The 15,545-nt window shown below is 33.3% G+C and overlaps 1 protein-coding gene across 2 annotated transcripts in view; it reads left to right on the forward strand.

The window, feature by feature from the left end:
* kcng1 (potassium voltage-gated channel, subfamily G, member 1) overlaps positions 1-15,545 on the forward strand; it is a 42,465-nt gene that overhangs the window by 17,617 nt on the left and 9,303 nt on the right. Inside the window, exon 2 of one of the 2 annotated variants that reach the window (XM_051095697.1) lies at positions 12,403-13,271. In XM_051095697.1, coding sequence (XP_050951654.1) covers positions 12,480-13,271 — 792 coding nt within the window. In that variant the 5' untranslated portion in view covers positions 12,403-12,479. The remainder of the gene's footprint in view (positions 1-12,402; positions 13,272-15,545) is intronic. The other variant, XM_051095698.1, reaches the window with a different exon arrangement.

A 15,545-nucleotide genomic window follows, 5' to 3' on the forward strand; every position in this document is an offset into this window, starting at 1 on the left:
TTAAATTAAAATGATTTTTGGCAGTTCAGTTAACTATTTAGTACTGTAAACAATATTTTGAGGAAAACTCTTGCCTATAATTACGAAAATGAATGGTGGTAAATATCACTATAAAAATGTTCATGGAAATAATGGAAAATAAGAATAAATTTGGGGGGGAAAATACATTTATGCATTTGGCAGACCCTTTTTATCCAAAATGACACTTTTTCATAAATGGTGACATTTTAGTTTCACCAAGGGTGAAATTATTTTATTAAAAATGCAGTAAAAACAGCTACATTATGAAATATTTAAATTTCAAATAACTGTTTTGCATTTCAGTATATTTTAAAATGAATTAAAATGAATGAATTAAATAAAAAATGATTTTTGGCAGTTCAGTTAGCTATTTAGTACTGTAAACTATATTTTGAGGAAAACTCTTGCATATAATTACGAAAATTAATGGTGGTAAATATTACTATAAAAATGTTTATGGAAATGATAGAAAATAAGAATAAATTTGGGGGAAAATTACATTTATGCATTTGCCAGACCCTTTTTTCACCCAAAGTGACACTTTTTTCATCAGTGGTGAAATTTTAGTTTCACCTGGGCTGCATTTATTTGATTAAAAATACAGTAAAAAACAACTAAATTATGAAATATTATTACAATTCCAAATAACTGTTTTTTGTTTGAATATGGTTTAAAATGTAATTTATTCCTGTGATTTCAAAGCTGAATTTTCAGCATCATTACTCTGGTCTTCAGCATCACATGATCATCAGAAATCATTCTAATATGCTGATTTAAATTAAGTCCGGTGCTCAATTTTGTATCACCGTCAAAATGATCAAGTATGTACAGTATCATCATGAATATTTAATATACTAGCCAGCCGTATTGTTTTAACTACAATGTGTTTTGATGTTTTATAGCACAGAGAGGATGTTTTTTATTGTGTGTGAGAAAAGCTTTGGCTTCTGTTATGTTTAACATGCAAATAGATAATTCAATAAGCCTCCTACAAATCAGCCAGGAGATATTCCCCTTATTATCCATCACTTTGACAAGATACAACACTGAGGTTGAAGTTATTGTTCTGCCATTAAGCTTTCGCACATATGCACACAAACTCAAATACTCAATGATAATGCATTCATTTGGAAAATAATGTACGTTTTGATAGCCTAAATGGTTCACAGCTCATGTAAGTAAGTCTTTCTGGCTGATATGAAACTTGTCAGATTTTGCCTTATGATATCAGATCCAGATGGGTTTTTTGTAATATCAGAAGCAGCACGGAGGCCGTTGCCATTAAATTTTGCACAACTGAGTGTATTAAACACACAAGCAATTTTCCCATTGAGTAATTTTCTCTGGCTGTCACAGTATGATTATTCGTGCCTTTCAACAGTTACCAAATCCAGCAATGTAAATAAGCGACTCCTGTAATCTTCCTGTGCTCCGCATACTAAACATCACATTACCACACCGCTCTCTTAGTCTGCTCGAGTAGCTCAGTCATCAAACAGAAAATTGAGGAACAACTAGTTTTGTTTAAATGCCACTTTTCCTTGTGATGACTTCATGAACTAGCCTTGAAAATCATGTTTGGAAAACAGCAGCTTGGACATTCTCTTATATGGGACATTCTGCAGAATTGGTGCAAACTGCTGTCCCACAGTGAAAAAGCATTTAAGTATTCAAATCTTAGATGTTTGATCCTTTTATTATCTGGGTCGTTCCGTGTCAAATCAACCAAATTTCAAAAAAGCTTACATTTTTGTTTTGCTAATATTTTTTTCTGAGTAAAGATAGACATGTATAGTGATGAAAGCCAAAATATTAAATGTCATGGATGAATATTTACTGAGTAATCCACCATTTTGTAGAGGCAATATTTACCTTAGATTCAGAGTCAAGTTACAGGGGGTTAAAAATGTCTTCAGAAAGATGACAGCATCATTATATTATTTATACACAGACATTTGTAGTTCTGGTAGTCAGAGATGGGAGGTAACTGAGTACAAATAGGGGTGAGCGCGGCACAACCTAACGCGGGGTTAGTTGTAACACGCATGGTATTAATATTTCCACACACGCTAGCGTAACCAAATTTACGGCGTTTACTAGTTGTCATAGCAACACTATACAGAGAAAAAAGTGCGCCAAAATTCAAAAGCCTTTTGAAGATGTCGCTGAATATTTATTTTACCATAGTAAAAGTACATTTCTGGCTGACGTTTTTCATCTCAGTTTTTAGTATTCATTTAAAATGAGACAAATCTACTATTATTTTAATCTCCAGTCTGTTATGTATCAGTTTAGATAGTTTATTAATGTTCGGCAAACCATCAGAAAACACTAACCACTGTTATATTCCAGTAGCGCTGATGGGGAACGTTGTAACGCTGCGTTACAATCTGCCCCGCTATTATTAAACTATGCTTTTCTATGACATTAGCAACTTAATTTACTTTTATGGATTTTAAAAAGAAACCACAAGAAACAGGTGAATAAAGATAAAGAAATTATTGATAAATTATTATTTCAAGAAATGTAAAGTGTTTTGGCTCGTTTATGTGTCTTGTGTTCTATGAGAGCTGTGTTTGGAGGAGGGGAGTGTTTTTCTGAATGTCTGAATGTGTTTCATCTATTTGCACACATTGTTTTCAACTATACTGTATAGCTGTGTTTTGCCGCCCCACGCATGGTTGCAATGTGTTCATTGTGAACCTCAAAGATTAGCCTTTTTTTAATTCTTAAAAAACACCATTATTTTATTTTTTTAAAAATGATCATTTTATGTTCTTGACAAAATATTTTAGTTTATCGTGTATATTTGTTTTATTCAATCAGATAACATTTTAAGCTGTCATATGGTCGTGTTACAACGTGCCCCTCACATGTTACAATATACCCCAGCTACAGGGCATGTTGTCACTTTTCACTTCCTTTGTTTTGAGGTAAATAACAAAAAAACGTACGCACTGTAATTATGAAACGAAGCGACATATTTGAACTAGACAAGTGTGAAAATAACGCGGATAAAAAAATTATACTCTGAACCCCACGTGGATTTACACAAACTGAGAGATTCAAAAAGTGTTAGGTTGTGCCCCACCATACTTCAAATACTTCACTATTTATTTTTCTGACTTAGTTTTTACTTTTACTCTTTACATTTTTACATAAATATCTGCTTTCTACTTCTTACATTTTCAAAACAGGCTCGTTACTTTAGTTTAATCTGCATTTGGTGCATCACCGTTCGATTACGAATCTCTAAATCATGAATGGGTTAGCGTGTACAAGCAACACGATTCGGCTCGCACACACGCTCCGCATCTCCGCCAAACAGTTTTTATCAGAGCAATCAATGCGAGCGACTCGAGAATGGAGTGGATCTGAGCGGCAAAACTATTGACCAGATTTTCAAGTGCAGGTCAGTTTAATCTGTAAATAGACTACTGTAGTTTTGTCTTTGTTTACTTAGTTAAGTGCTAGCAACTCTTAGCAGTAGCAGCCAGAGGATTAATAATACTGTAAACTAAATTACAATTACTCAAAATACTGTATGTAAAAGGGCATCATTTTTATCTACTGTAAAGTTACAGTAGTCATTTAGCAAAAAAATGTTATAAGAGATCATTTCATAATACGTTTAGAGGGAGCTAGAGCAGGTAATAACACAACCCTTATGAAAATTAAAACCAAAAATCATGGTTACTACAGTTAAACCATGGTAACCACAAATTAACCATGGTTTTGCTACACTAACCATAGTCTAACCAATTTATAGTAAATTATGGTTGTGAATTAAAACAGGTTGTAATCAAATAACATTGTTAATTTTAATAAGAGAAAAATATGACTCATGATAATGCAATAACATGTTCAGAATAAGAATTTTTATGTAAAGATATCGTCATAATGTAATTATTATTGTACTATTTTTGACATTTAGGCATAGAAAATATAGTTTTAATAATTTTACGATAAAAACACATGGTCATGTGATTACTTTAAATTGAAATAACAAAGTTATGTTATTGCAAACAGAATACAATGAGGTGGTTGTTTTGCAAGAAGGTGGAGACAGTTCTGTTCATAACAGTAGATGGCTGATGGGAAAAGGGACAGGTACAAGAAAATTAGTGGACAAAAAGTAAACACTTGAGACTGAAAAGGAAAATGAAGGTGCAGTTCAAGAGAGAACCTTTAATTATTTTGTTTAATTATTAGGTTTTAAACCTTTTTTTTTTAAATGTGATGGCCATACAAAAAATAGGTGGTTCAGAATTTGTTGTGGGTGTATGAGATGGCCTGGATGAATGTGAGATTTCACCGGCTTGAAATTTTGTCCCAGTCCTGCCCTGTTCTACATGGTGGTTGTTCAGCCTTGATACATTTATTAGCTAACAAAATTTTAAATGCAAATTATTTGTATTAATGTGTCAATATGACTTGAGGTCCAGATACCAGTGTGACACTAAAACAGGCAGTACTAATGAGTACTTTTTACTTAAGTACATGTCAGAGCTTATACTTCTTTACTTTAACTTGAGTAGTCAGTACTTCTACTTTTACCAGAGTATTTTTAAACATGAGTATCTGTACTTCTACTGATGTGAATGAAATGAAAAATTAAGTTTTGATATATTAACAGTAGAAAATTTACAAAATATCTTCATGGAACATGATTTTTACTTAATATCCTAATGATTTTCAGCGTAAAAGAAAAACCCATACAATTGTGTTTTTGGCTATTGATACAAATATGCCCGTGCTACTTAAGACTGGTTTTGTGGTCCAGGGTCACAAATAACGCCATGAGATGAATGGGTTTTAAATGCGTATTAAAGGGATAGTTCACCTAAAAATGAAATTCTGTCATTATTTACTCACCCTCGTGTTGATTTAAACAACTGAAGTCAGTGATAACCAAAATAGTTTGGTTTAATGAAACGATACTCCAAATAAGAAACTAAACCTGCTTTTCATTTAAACAGCTGATTCATTAAAAAAAACAATGTTAATGGCTCTTTTTATGAATGAATCATTGGTTCACCTGATTCGTTCAAAACAGATTCGTTCAAAACACAGATTCATTCAGAAACAACTCACTGCTTTGTGTTGCTCTGAGATGTTCTGATGTGGCTTTATAGATAATATTGTCACTGAAAATTGTGACCCTGGATCACAAAACCAGCCATAAGTGGCACAGATGCATTTGTAGCAATAGGCAACGATACATTGTATGGGTCAAAATTATTGATTTTTCTTTTATTCCAAAACTCATTAGGATATTAAGTAAAGATCATGTTTCATGAAGATATTTTGTAAATGTCCTACAGTAAATATATCAAAATTAATTTTTGATTAGTACATTTTAATTTTTTTGCACCCTCAGATTCTCAGATTTTCAAATAATTGTATCTCGGGCAAATATTGTTCAATCCTAACAAACCATACATCAATGGAAAGATTATTTATTCTCATCTCAATTTCAAAATTTACCCTTATGACTTGTTTTGTGGTCCAGGGTCACAGTTGAGCTAGACTACATCAAGCAGTTGTTGTCCCGCATCAAGTTTGTCACCAATCAACTGTATGAAATGTCAAATGACCTCCGTGATTTAAATGCGTTGTTTTTCTATAGCTAATTATTTAAATTAACATGTTAAAACGACAGACCTAGTATATATGTTTTACGTTTGAAAGAAAAATACAGGTTTGGAAAGATGTGAGGTTGAGTAAATGACAAAATGTTCATTTTTGGACGAGCTGTTCTTTGAAAGCAGAGGGTTCAGATCCCCAGCGCTCACTTTTCTATGTGATGGAGGTTAGCGCTGTTAGGTTGGGAAAGTGTGCTCAGCGTGTTACTGCCAGAATCACAGTCCTGTGACTCAGAGGCAATCTGGAGAAAAAGCCCTGGAGCAAAGCTGTGATCTCGCTGCGTCAGAGAGAAATATATACGCTTCAAACTCACTGTTACCAACGCTGCGGTTCAAAGGTTTGCTCTTCTCCTCCATTTTTCTTGCACGCTCCTTTCCATTCTGTCCATCTGTACTGTAGTTCCTTAAAAGGAATAGTTCACCACAAAGAAAACTGTGTCATTGTTTTCTCCTCCTCTTGTTCTTCCAAACCCACTGACTTTCTTTCTTCTTTGGATGAGAAATCCTGAAGAATGTATGGGACAAAAACAATGTGAACAATGAAATACTGCACTTAAGTGACAAAAGCACCACAAACACACAATACAACAAGTCCATCTAACAACTTGCTGTATTCCAAGTCTTTTAGATTTAAATGAGAAGACTAAAAATAAGAATTATGAACCAGAAATCACACATGCACATTTCCAAATGTAGCACATCAAGAAGAGATTTGATGTCAGTAACTGCAAATACGGTCTCATAACCAACAAAACTACTATATGTATGACTTATAAACATTTGCAATACAACACAAAAGTCATATGGAATATTGACTGGTCTTGCTTTTATGGAAATTTAATGGATTTAGCTGGCCATGGGTGTTGTGCATCATTTGGAAATGTTTTGAGAATGTTTGTGTTTTTATATATTTCTTAATTTTATTTTTAGTAATTATGTTATTAATTATATTAATGCTACTTTTTATTTATTTATTTTTTTTACATTTTTAAATCCCAATTCAGTTCCAGAAATGAATTTGAATCCAAAGAAGTCTAATTAAAATGAACTGAAATTCATAGAAATACACACAAAACAATTTTTGTTTACAAAATTATTTATGTAATAATTCATGTAATTTAAATATAAAATAAAACTTAAATTAAAATAAAAAAGTGTAATTAAAAAAATAGAAAAGTTTATAATTTAAAAAAATATATATATATATATATATTCTTAATTATTTTTAATTATAAACAATTCTTTTTAATGTACAATTTTTTAATTACACTTTTTTAAATTTATTTTTTATTTTTATATTTAAATTACATAAATTATTACAGAAATATTGTTTTAAACAAAAATTGTTTTATGTGGAAAAAACTAAAGTTTTCCATAAAATTGAATTAAATTATATTAGTTGCAATAAACTAAAACAAAATAAAATATAAAACAGGGTTGTGGAAAACAGTAGTCTGTCTGTAAGGTCTATAAAACATAATAAAATATATAAATTATATTTTTAATTATAAACAATTCTTTTCTATTTTCTATTTTTTTTAATTGCACTTTTTTATTTTAATTTTGTTTTAAATAACCCTATTTTATTTTATTTTATTTTATTTTATTATAACTAATATATTGCAGACAGTATGCTTTAATTTTAATTATATTTTATGGAAAATCCTTTTTATTTTTTTTAGAATTTCTTTTGTTTTATGCATGTTTAGAATGGTATCAGGGTGAGGAAATGATGGAAATTTTTAAATTCTGGTTCACTGTTCATGTATGCTTTTGTTGTCTTTGCTCAATCTTTGAAAACTGGCAGCTGGTGTTTGCCTGTCAACTTAAAAAGCCACCAGTTGCTATTTTCCAAAGACGTCCATTCCCGACCTCTTCTATGCGGAATTTCTTGACCCCTCCCTTTCACCTTCTTCTCATTCTCTTATTCTCATGTCACTCCTTTTTTGACACTCAACCCTTCTTAAAATAAAGGCCGGCATGTGCTAAAGATAAAGGCAGCGGACGTTCCTCGGCAGCCCATCGGTTGGCGCACGCTTAATTTGACAGGTCGGAAACAAAAGGCCAAGCGTAATGATTATCTGGTGGCGACTGACAGTGCAGGTGCTTAATAAGCATGCAGTGACGCACACGCTTCCTGATTTTAGCAACCCGAAGGCTCCCATCTTGGCCCCTGATTGGTGCCTGAACACACAGGGCTGCAGACACTAATTTGTGACTTGTGAACCCATTACAGCTTAATCATGGTAATTGATTTAATTAGTTTGGACACTGGCCATGGAGGGTTTAAAGCATCTGGGAGCAGCGTCGTGCGCCTTCCGAATTGATTTGAGAATGATTTAAATTCCAAATGAATTCCAGAATTTGAAATGAAGTAGCAGATGGGATATAAGACAGAAGCAGAATTCAAATGAATTCACATTCAACAAAAAGTATGTATCTGTATTTATTTATATATTAAGTTTAACTTTTTTGCTTTTATTAATTTTATTTTTAGTAATTCTGTTATTTATATATTTATATATTTTATATTTTTTTTATTTTGTTATTAATGCAATGATATTAATGTATTGTAATTTTTATATATATATATATATATATATATATATATATATATATATATATATAAACAATTAAATATGTATATTATATATGTAATAATAACAACAATTATATATATATATATATATAATTGTTTATCAATTAACTAAAATAACTAAAACAAACTGGAATAAAAATATAAAATATATATAGACATTTGAAAAGAATTAACTGTAATTTTTAATTATAAAAGCAAAGTTTGTAAACTATGAATGTTGTTTGGAACAAAGAAAAAATAAAGTTTTTAGAGAGTTTATATATACATTTTTTTATATTTTTATGATGTTATTAACAATATTTGTAATTTTATATATTATATATTTAATCAGCTTAAATTGTCATTTGTTCCTGACTAAAATGAAACCATAAAAAACAATAGCAAAAATCAATACTTGAAATAAAATGAGAAATAATTAAAAATAAAAACTGATATATATATATATATATATATATATATAATGTTTTAAAACATGATTAACTAAAATAACTAAAACAAACAAATAAAAACTACAAAAAAAAAACAAAATTTAAAATAAAAATTAAAAATAAGTTTTTAGAGAGTTTATATATATATATATATATATAAATAATGTTATGTTATGAATAATAATTGAAAATGTATATATTATTTATTAATATACTGTTGATTAAATATATAATCAACAATATATTATTAAATAATATTTAATATATATGTTATATTTCGCTTCTGTTTTTTGTTAGACTTAACAAACTGAAATGAAACCATAAAAAACAATAACAAAAAAGTGTATATATATATATATATATATATATATAAATTTAGGCTAGTTGCAAAAACAGCATTTCTCATTTTATAACTAAAATAACAAACTAAAACTGAAATAAAATGAATAAAAAAACAACATAGACAATAAAAATGACACTGTAATTTTTAATTAGAAAGCAAAATTTGTAAACTATGAATTATTTTTCATTTTCATTTTCAAAGGGTGGGACAATACTTTCTACAATGCATTACCTGTGTAGATTTTCTTTGAAATAAATTTAGTTCTTCTTATTCAAGTTCAGCTTACTGTGGGAAGTGGCCAATTCAATTCAATTTCCCAAAGTAACAAGGAGCTACTAAATTCTGCCTAACCTTGTCTGGGAGGTGAATGTCTTCACTGGTGAGATATTGAACCAGATCATTTCGTTTTATTACTTAGACTGTTGTTCGCATTGCGGCATTGCGAGACAGGTGTCTAAGGTTCAAAACACTACACTTGTTGTGTAGGTAAATGTTTGAGACGAGTTTGAAAAAGAGGTGTTGGAAGCACTTGAGTTATTCATCTTCACACTCTTACTTGGACGGGAAGGCTTCCTGTCGCGGGCTATCACAGGCTAGGGAGTTGCATGCCAAGATATTCTGTTCACTTGTTTCGCAAGGGTTCATTCATTGGCAGGTCCCACGCAAAAAGTCCCAACATAAAGCATCTTATCTAAAGCTCCCAGATGCTCCTAAAAACAGCAGATGAAAGTGAAAAACAAGAACTGCAAGTTTGAAGGTAGTGGATGAAATAGCACCAGGCCTAAATCGCAGAGTCTTGCCCAAAAAGTAGACGGCTTGATTATTGATCAGCTGAACCCGGGTGGTTTGTGTCCATTAGAAAGTACTTTATAGTGCATTACAGAGGAAGAGGGACATGAGTGATGTCATCGGTATTGTAATGGCATTCACTTTGTCTCGCTACCTCTTCCAGATGGGTTTTTCTTTTTAGTGCCTGTGTTCATTCATCTGTTTGATATGGGGCTTGTTTGTTCTAAAATGGATTTGCTTGGTATAATGCCACAAACATTTTAGTGCAGTCATTTTTTAAAGGAATATTCCGGGATCAGAGCAGGTTACTGTAAACTTAATCAGCAGAACTCGTGTTGACAATCAAAAAAGTTAATTGAAGCTTTTTTTTTCATTAAGAAAAGACTGAGGCACTTACAGTGGAAGTGAATAGAGCCAAGTACATTTCATTAGTACAGCCACAAAATATACATAATAAATATAATACTGTATTTCCAGTTTTAGGAATACATTGCCATAAACACTAAAATGGTTGTAAAAATGACAAATTTAAAGATGAAAGAATACTCCAACTGTAGCAGAAAAATGATTATAAGTGTTTTTATAAAATTATGATTTTTATCATATTTCTGCTTTTAAATCTCTTAAAATTATCTATACTTCCATTGTAAGTGCCTCACAGTAACCTCCATTTTTATAGATAGATGGATGATAGATAGATAGATACATGATACATGGATGGATGGATGGATAGATTAATAAATAGATAGATGGATAGATAGGTAGGTAGATGGATACATGGATGGATGGATGGATGGATACATGAAAAAATGATGGATGGATGGATATATAGTTAGATGGATGCATGGGTGGATGAATGAGTGGATGGATGGATGATAGATAGGTAGATGGATGGATGGATACATGGATGGATAGATAGATGGATGGATGGATGGATGGATAGATGAATAAACAGATGGATGGATAGACAGATAGGTAGGTAGATGGATACATGGAAGAATGGATGGATGGATGGATGGATGATATATAGTTAGATGGATGCATGGATGGATAGATAGGTAGATGGATGATGGATGGATGGGTGGGTGGGTGGATGGATGGATAGATGAATAAATAGATGGATGGATAGATAGATAGATGGATGGATAGATAGATAGATGATAGATGGATGCATGGATGGATGAATAGATAGGTGGATGGATGGATGAATGAATAGATGGATGGATGATAGATAGGTTGATGGATGCATGGATGGATGAATGGATGGATAGATAGATGGATGGATGGATGAATGAATAGATGGATGGATGATAGATAGGTTGATGGATGCATGGATGGATGAATGGATGGATAGATAGGTGGATGGATGGATGGATGGATGGATGGATGGATGGATGATAGATAGGTAGATAGATGGATGAATGGATAAACAGATAGATGGATACACGGATGGATGGATACATGGATGGATGGAGGAATGAATGGATGGATGGATGAACAGATAGATGGATACACGGATGGATGGATGATAGATAGGTAGATGGATGGATGAATGGAAGGATAGGTAGATGGATGGATGGATGGATGGATGGATGGATAGGCCAATGGATGGATGAATATATAAATGGAAGGATACATGGAAGATGGATGGATAGATAGATGGAATGATGGATGGATAGATGGTGGATGGATGGATAAATAGGTAGGTAGATGGATGAGTGGATGGATGGATGGATATGTCAATGGATGAATAGATGTATGGATAGATAAATTTGCATTTGATTGTATTTAATTTATATTTTAAATAGACTTTTTATATATACATTTATTAAATTCATATTTATTTTAAATTCAGATTTATTTATTTTTTGTAATAAGTAATTATATTCTTTCATAATTATTAATTATGTTAAATAATTATATTGTTAATTTATATATTATGTATTAGATTTTTTTTAGACCAGGATGAAAAAACACTTCCCATAACTCATTAACTGTTGAATTTCTTTGAATTAATAGGTTTTTTTTTTTGTTCATTTGTTTGTTTTTACAATGGATGATTCAAAGTTATTTTGTGGTAATCAGCATTATGCCAAAAAATGCCTCTGATTAACCTTAGTTTTTTTTATCCAACATGGCATATTCCTTTAAAAATTAATGACCAGGAATTTGAATCACTCAGTTGTTTGTCAGAGTTTATAAAATTGCCATAAAACTAACATTATTCATAAAGGCCCATTCACACCAAAAGCAATAACTAGAAGTAAAATTATAAAGTTATTCTAATTCTATGAGAATAGTGAAGTCCACTCTACAACTACTGCATATCAGTGACGACACAGAAAAACAATATTGTCTGAATCACTTTTAGAACAATGTTTTCCAGCTGATGAATTGACAACCAATCAGAATCCTTCCAGTTTTAATAAGCTTGACTATTTAAAGCAAACAACAGAACTATGCATGTGCTTCAATGAACAGATTCAGTGTGTATGCAAATACAGTTAGCATTTTCTGTTTTAGTGTAAACAGGCCTCAATACTTTGATCACTAAAGTGACGTCTCTCTCTCTCATAGAGCAGGTCACTCTTTGAGAGGAAGCGCTGGACTACAGGCATGTGACAGCCGCTGAGGTGGAGGTGGCCAGGTGAAAGATGACTTTACTGGCAGGTGATGGTTCGGATTATGACTACAGCGCTTTGAGTTGCACCTCGGACACCTCTCTAAACGCACCGCCCATCCATGAGCAAGAGGCCCTCAAGGGCGTTTACTACAAACGGGCACAACGACTGCCTCTGACTGACCCCAACCTCACCGATGCACTCCAACCGGACGACAACGGCAACCTGCCTTTCTGCGGCCAGCGGCTGCACGTCATCATCAATGTGGGCGGCCTGCGGTACCAGCTTCCGTGGACCACGCTGGAGGACTTCCCCCTCTCGCGTCTGGGCCAGCTGCGTCTGTGCAGCAGCTTTGACGAGATCATGCGGGTGTGCGACGACTACGACGTGGTCCACAACGAGTTCTTCTTCGACCGCAGTCCCTGCGCCTTCCGGACCATCCTCACCTTCCTGCGTGCCGGGAAGCTGCGCTCTCTGCGCGAGATGTGCGCCCTGTCCTTCCAAGAAGAGCTGCTGTACTGGGGCGTCCCGGAGGAAAGCTTGGAGTGGTGCTGCCGGCGACGCCTCATGCAGCGTGTGGAGGAGTGCGACGAGCTAGAGAGGGTAGCGGAGGAGGACGAGGATGACGAGGATGACAGCGAAAGCGGTTTGGCCAGGGAGTCTCGTCTCGGCCGCTGGATGGGAAAACTAAGAGACATGGTGGAGAAGCCTCACTCCGGCCTGCCGGGGAAGATCTTCGCCTGCCTGTCGGTGCTTTTCGTCACCATAACAGCCATCAACCTGTCCATAAGCACCATGCCTGCCATGAGAGAAGAGGAGGAAACTGTAAGTATCAGTTTGTCCTGCGATCTACTACTGTTCAAAAGTTTGGGGCTTAAAAAGAAAAAAAACTAAAGGATTTGTTCACTTCCAGAATAAACATTTCCTGATGATTTACTCACCCCCATGTCATCCAAGATGTTCATGTCTTCAGTTGAAAAGAAGGTTTTTGAGGAAAACATCCAGGATTTTTTCCATTTAGTGGACTTCAATGGTGCCCAACGGGTTGAAGGTCCGAACTGCAGTTTCAGTGCAGCTTCAAAGGGCTCTATACGATCCCAGCTGAGGAATAAGAGTCTAATCTAGCGAAACACTCAATCATTTTCAAAAACAAATTTTCATTTCTATACTTTTTAACCTCAAATGCTCATCTTGCACTAGCTCAACTTCATGCATTATATAATCATGCACGTTAATCATCCACGTTTGAAACTAAAAAACTATATAAATTTGTATTTTTCTTAGAAAATGACCGATCGTTTCGCTAGATACGATTCTTAATCCTCGGTTGGGATTGTGTAGAGCACTTTGAGGCTGCACTGAAACTGCAATTTGGACTTTCACTATATATTCCACTATGTAGAGAAAAATCCTGGAATGTTTTTTTTCAAAAAAGTTCAACTTTCTTCAACAAATCTTGGATGACATGGGGGTGAGTACATTATCATGATTTTTTTATTCTGGAAGTGAACTAATCCTTTAAACTTATTGTTTGGATACATTAAATTGATCAGAACTGACAGTAGAGACATTTATAATGTAGGAAAAGATTTCCGTTTCAATTAAATGGTGATTTCACGAACTTTCTATTCATCAAATCATCCTAAAATATGTATGTATGTATGATAGATGGATATATAGATAGATAGATATGTATGGCTAAAATATAAATGGCTTCTACAAAAATGTTTTTATTCAACATTTATAATCATGTTTCTTGAGCAGCAAATCAGCAAAAGACTGAAGACAGGAGTAATGATGCTGAAAATACAATTTTGCATTACAGGAATAACTTACATTTTAAAGTATATTCAAATAAAAATCAACTATCTTATATGTGACCCTGGACCACAAAACCAGTCTTAAAGGAGAAGTCTACTTCTGGAACGAAGATTTACAGATAATTTACTCACCCTCTTTGTTACCCAAGATGTTCATGTCTTTCTTTCTTCAGTTGTAAAGCATTTCAGCATTTTTCTTCATATAATGGACTGATATGGTGCCCCGATTATGAACTTCCAAAATGCAGTTTAAATGTGGCTTCAGATGATCCCAAATGCGATTGTAAATGATCCCAGCTGAGAAAGAAGGGTCTTATCTAGTGAAACGATCAGTTATTTTCATGAAAAAAATACAATTTAAATACTTTTTAATCTCAAACACTCGTCTTGCTCTTCCTGAACTCTGTGTGTTCTGGCTCAAGACAGTTAGGGTATGTTAAAAAACTCCAATCATATTTTCTCCCTCAACTTCAAAAAACATTTCAAAATCATCCTACATCACTGCAGAAGTACCGACACAGTCTCTGCAAAGTTACACGTGCAAAGAAGATCAAACACCCTTAACAAAAAAGGTAAAACAGTGATATAGGTTGAATAGGGAGAACATGAGATTGATGAGAGTTTTTCAACATACCCTAACTGTCATGAACCGGAAAGAAAGAGGTCGGGAAGAGCAAGACAAGACAAGCATTTGAGATTTTAAATTGTATTTTTTTAATGAAAATAACTGATCGTTTCGCTAGATGAGACCCTTCTTCCTCGGCTGGGATCATTTACAACCGTATTTTGGGATCAAAATCAGGGCACCATATCAGTCCATTATATGGAGAAAAATCCTGAAATGTTTTCCTCAAAAAACATAATTTCTTTACAACTGAAGAAAGAAAGACATGAACATCTTGACTGACAAGGGGGTGAGTACATTATCTGTAAATCTTTGTTCTGGAAGTGGACTTCTCCTTTAAGCAGCACAGATATATTTGTAGCAATAGCCAAAAATACATTGTATGGGTCAAAATGATTGATTTTTCTTTTATGCCAAAAATCATTAGGATATTAAGTAAAGATCATGTTCCATGAAGATATTTTGCAAATTTCCTACCGTAATTATATCTAAACTTATTTTTTGATTAGTAATATCCATTGCTAAGAACTTCATTTGGACAACTTTAATGGCTATTTTCTCAATATTTAGTTTTTTTTGCACCCTCAGATTCCAGATTTTTAAATAGTTGTATGTCCAAACATTGTCCTAACAAACCATACATCAATGGAAAGC

Source organism: Labeo rohita, chromosome 23 (genome assembly GCF_022985175.1).
Source record: "Labeo rohita strain BAU-BD-2019 chromosome 23, IGBB_LRoh.1.0, whole genome shotgun sequence".
Classification (NCBI taxonomy): Eukaryota; Metazoa; Chordata; class Actinopteri; order Cypriniformes; family Cyprinidae; genus Labeo; species Labeo rohita.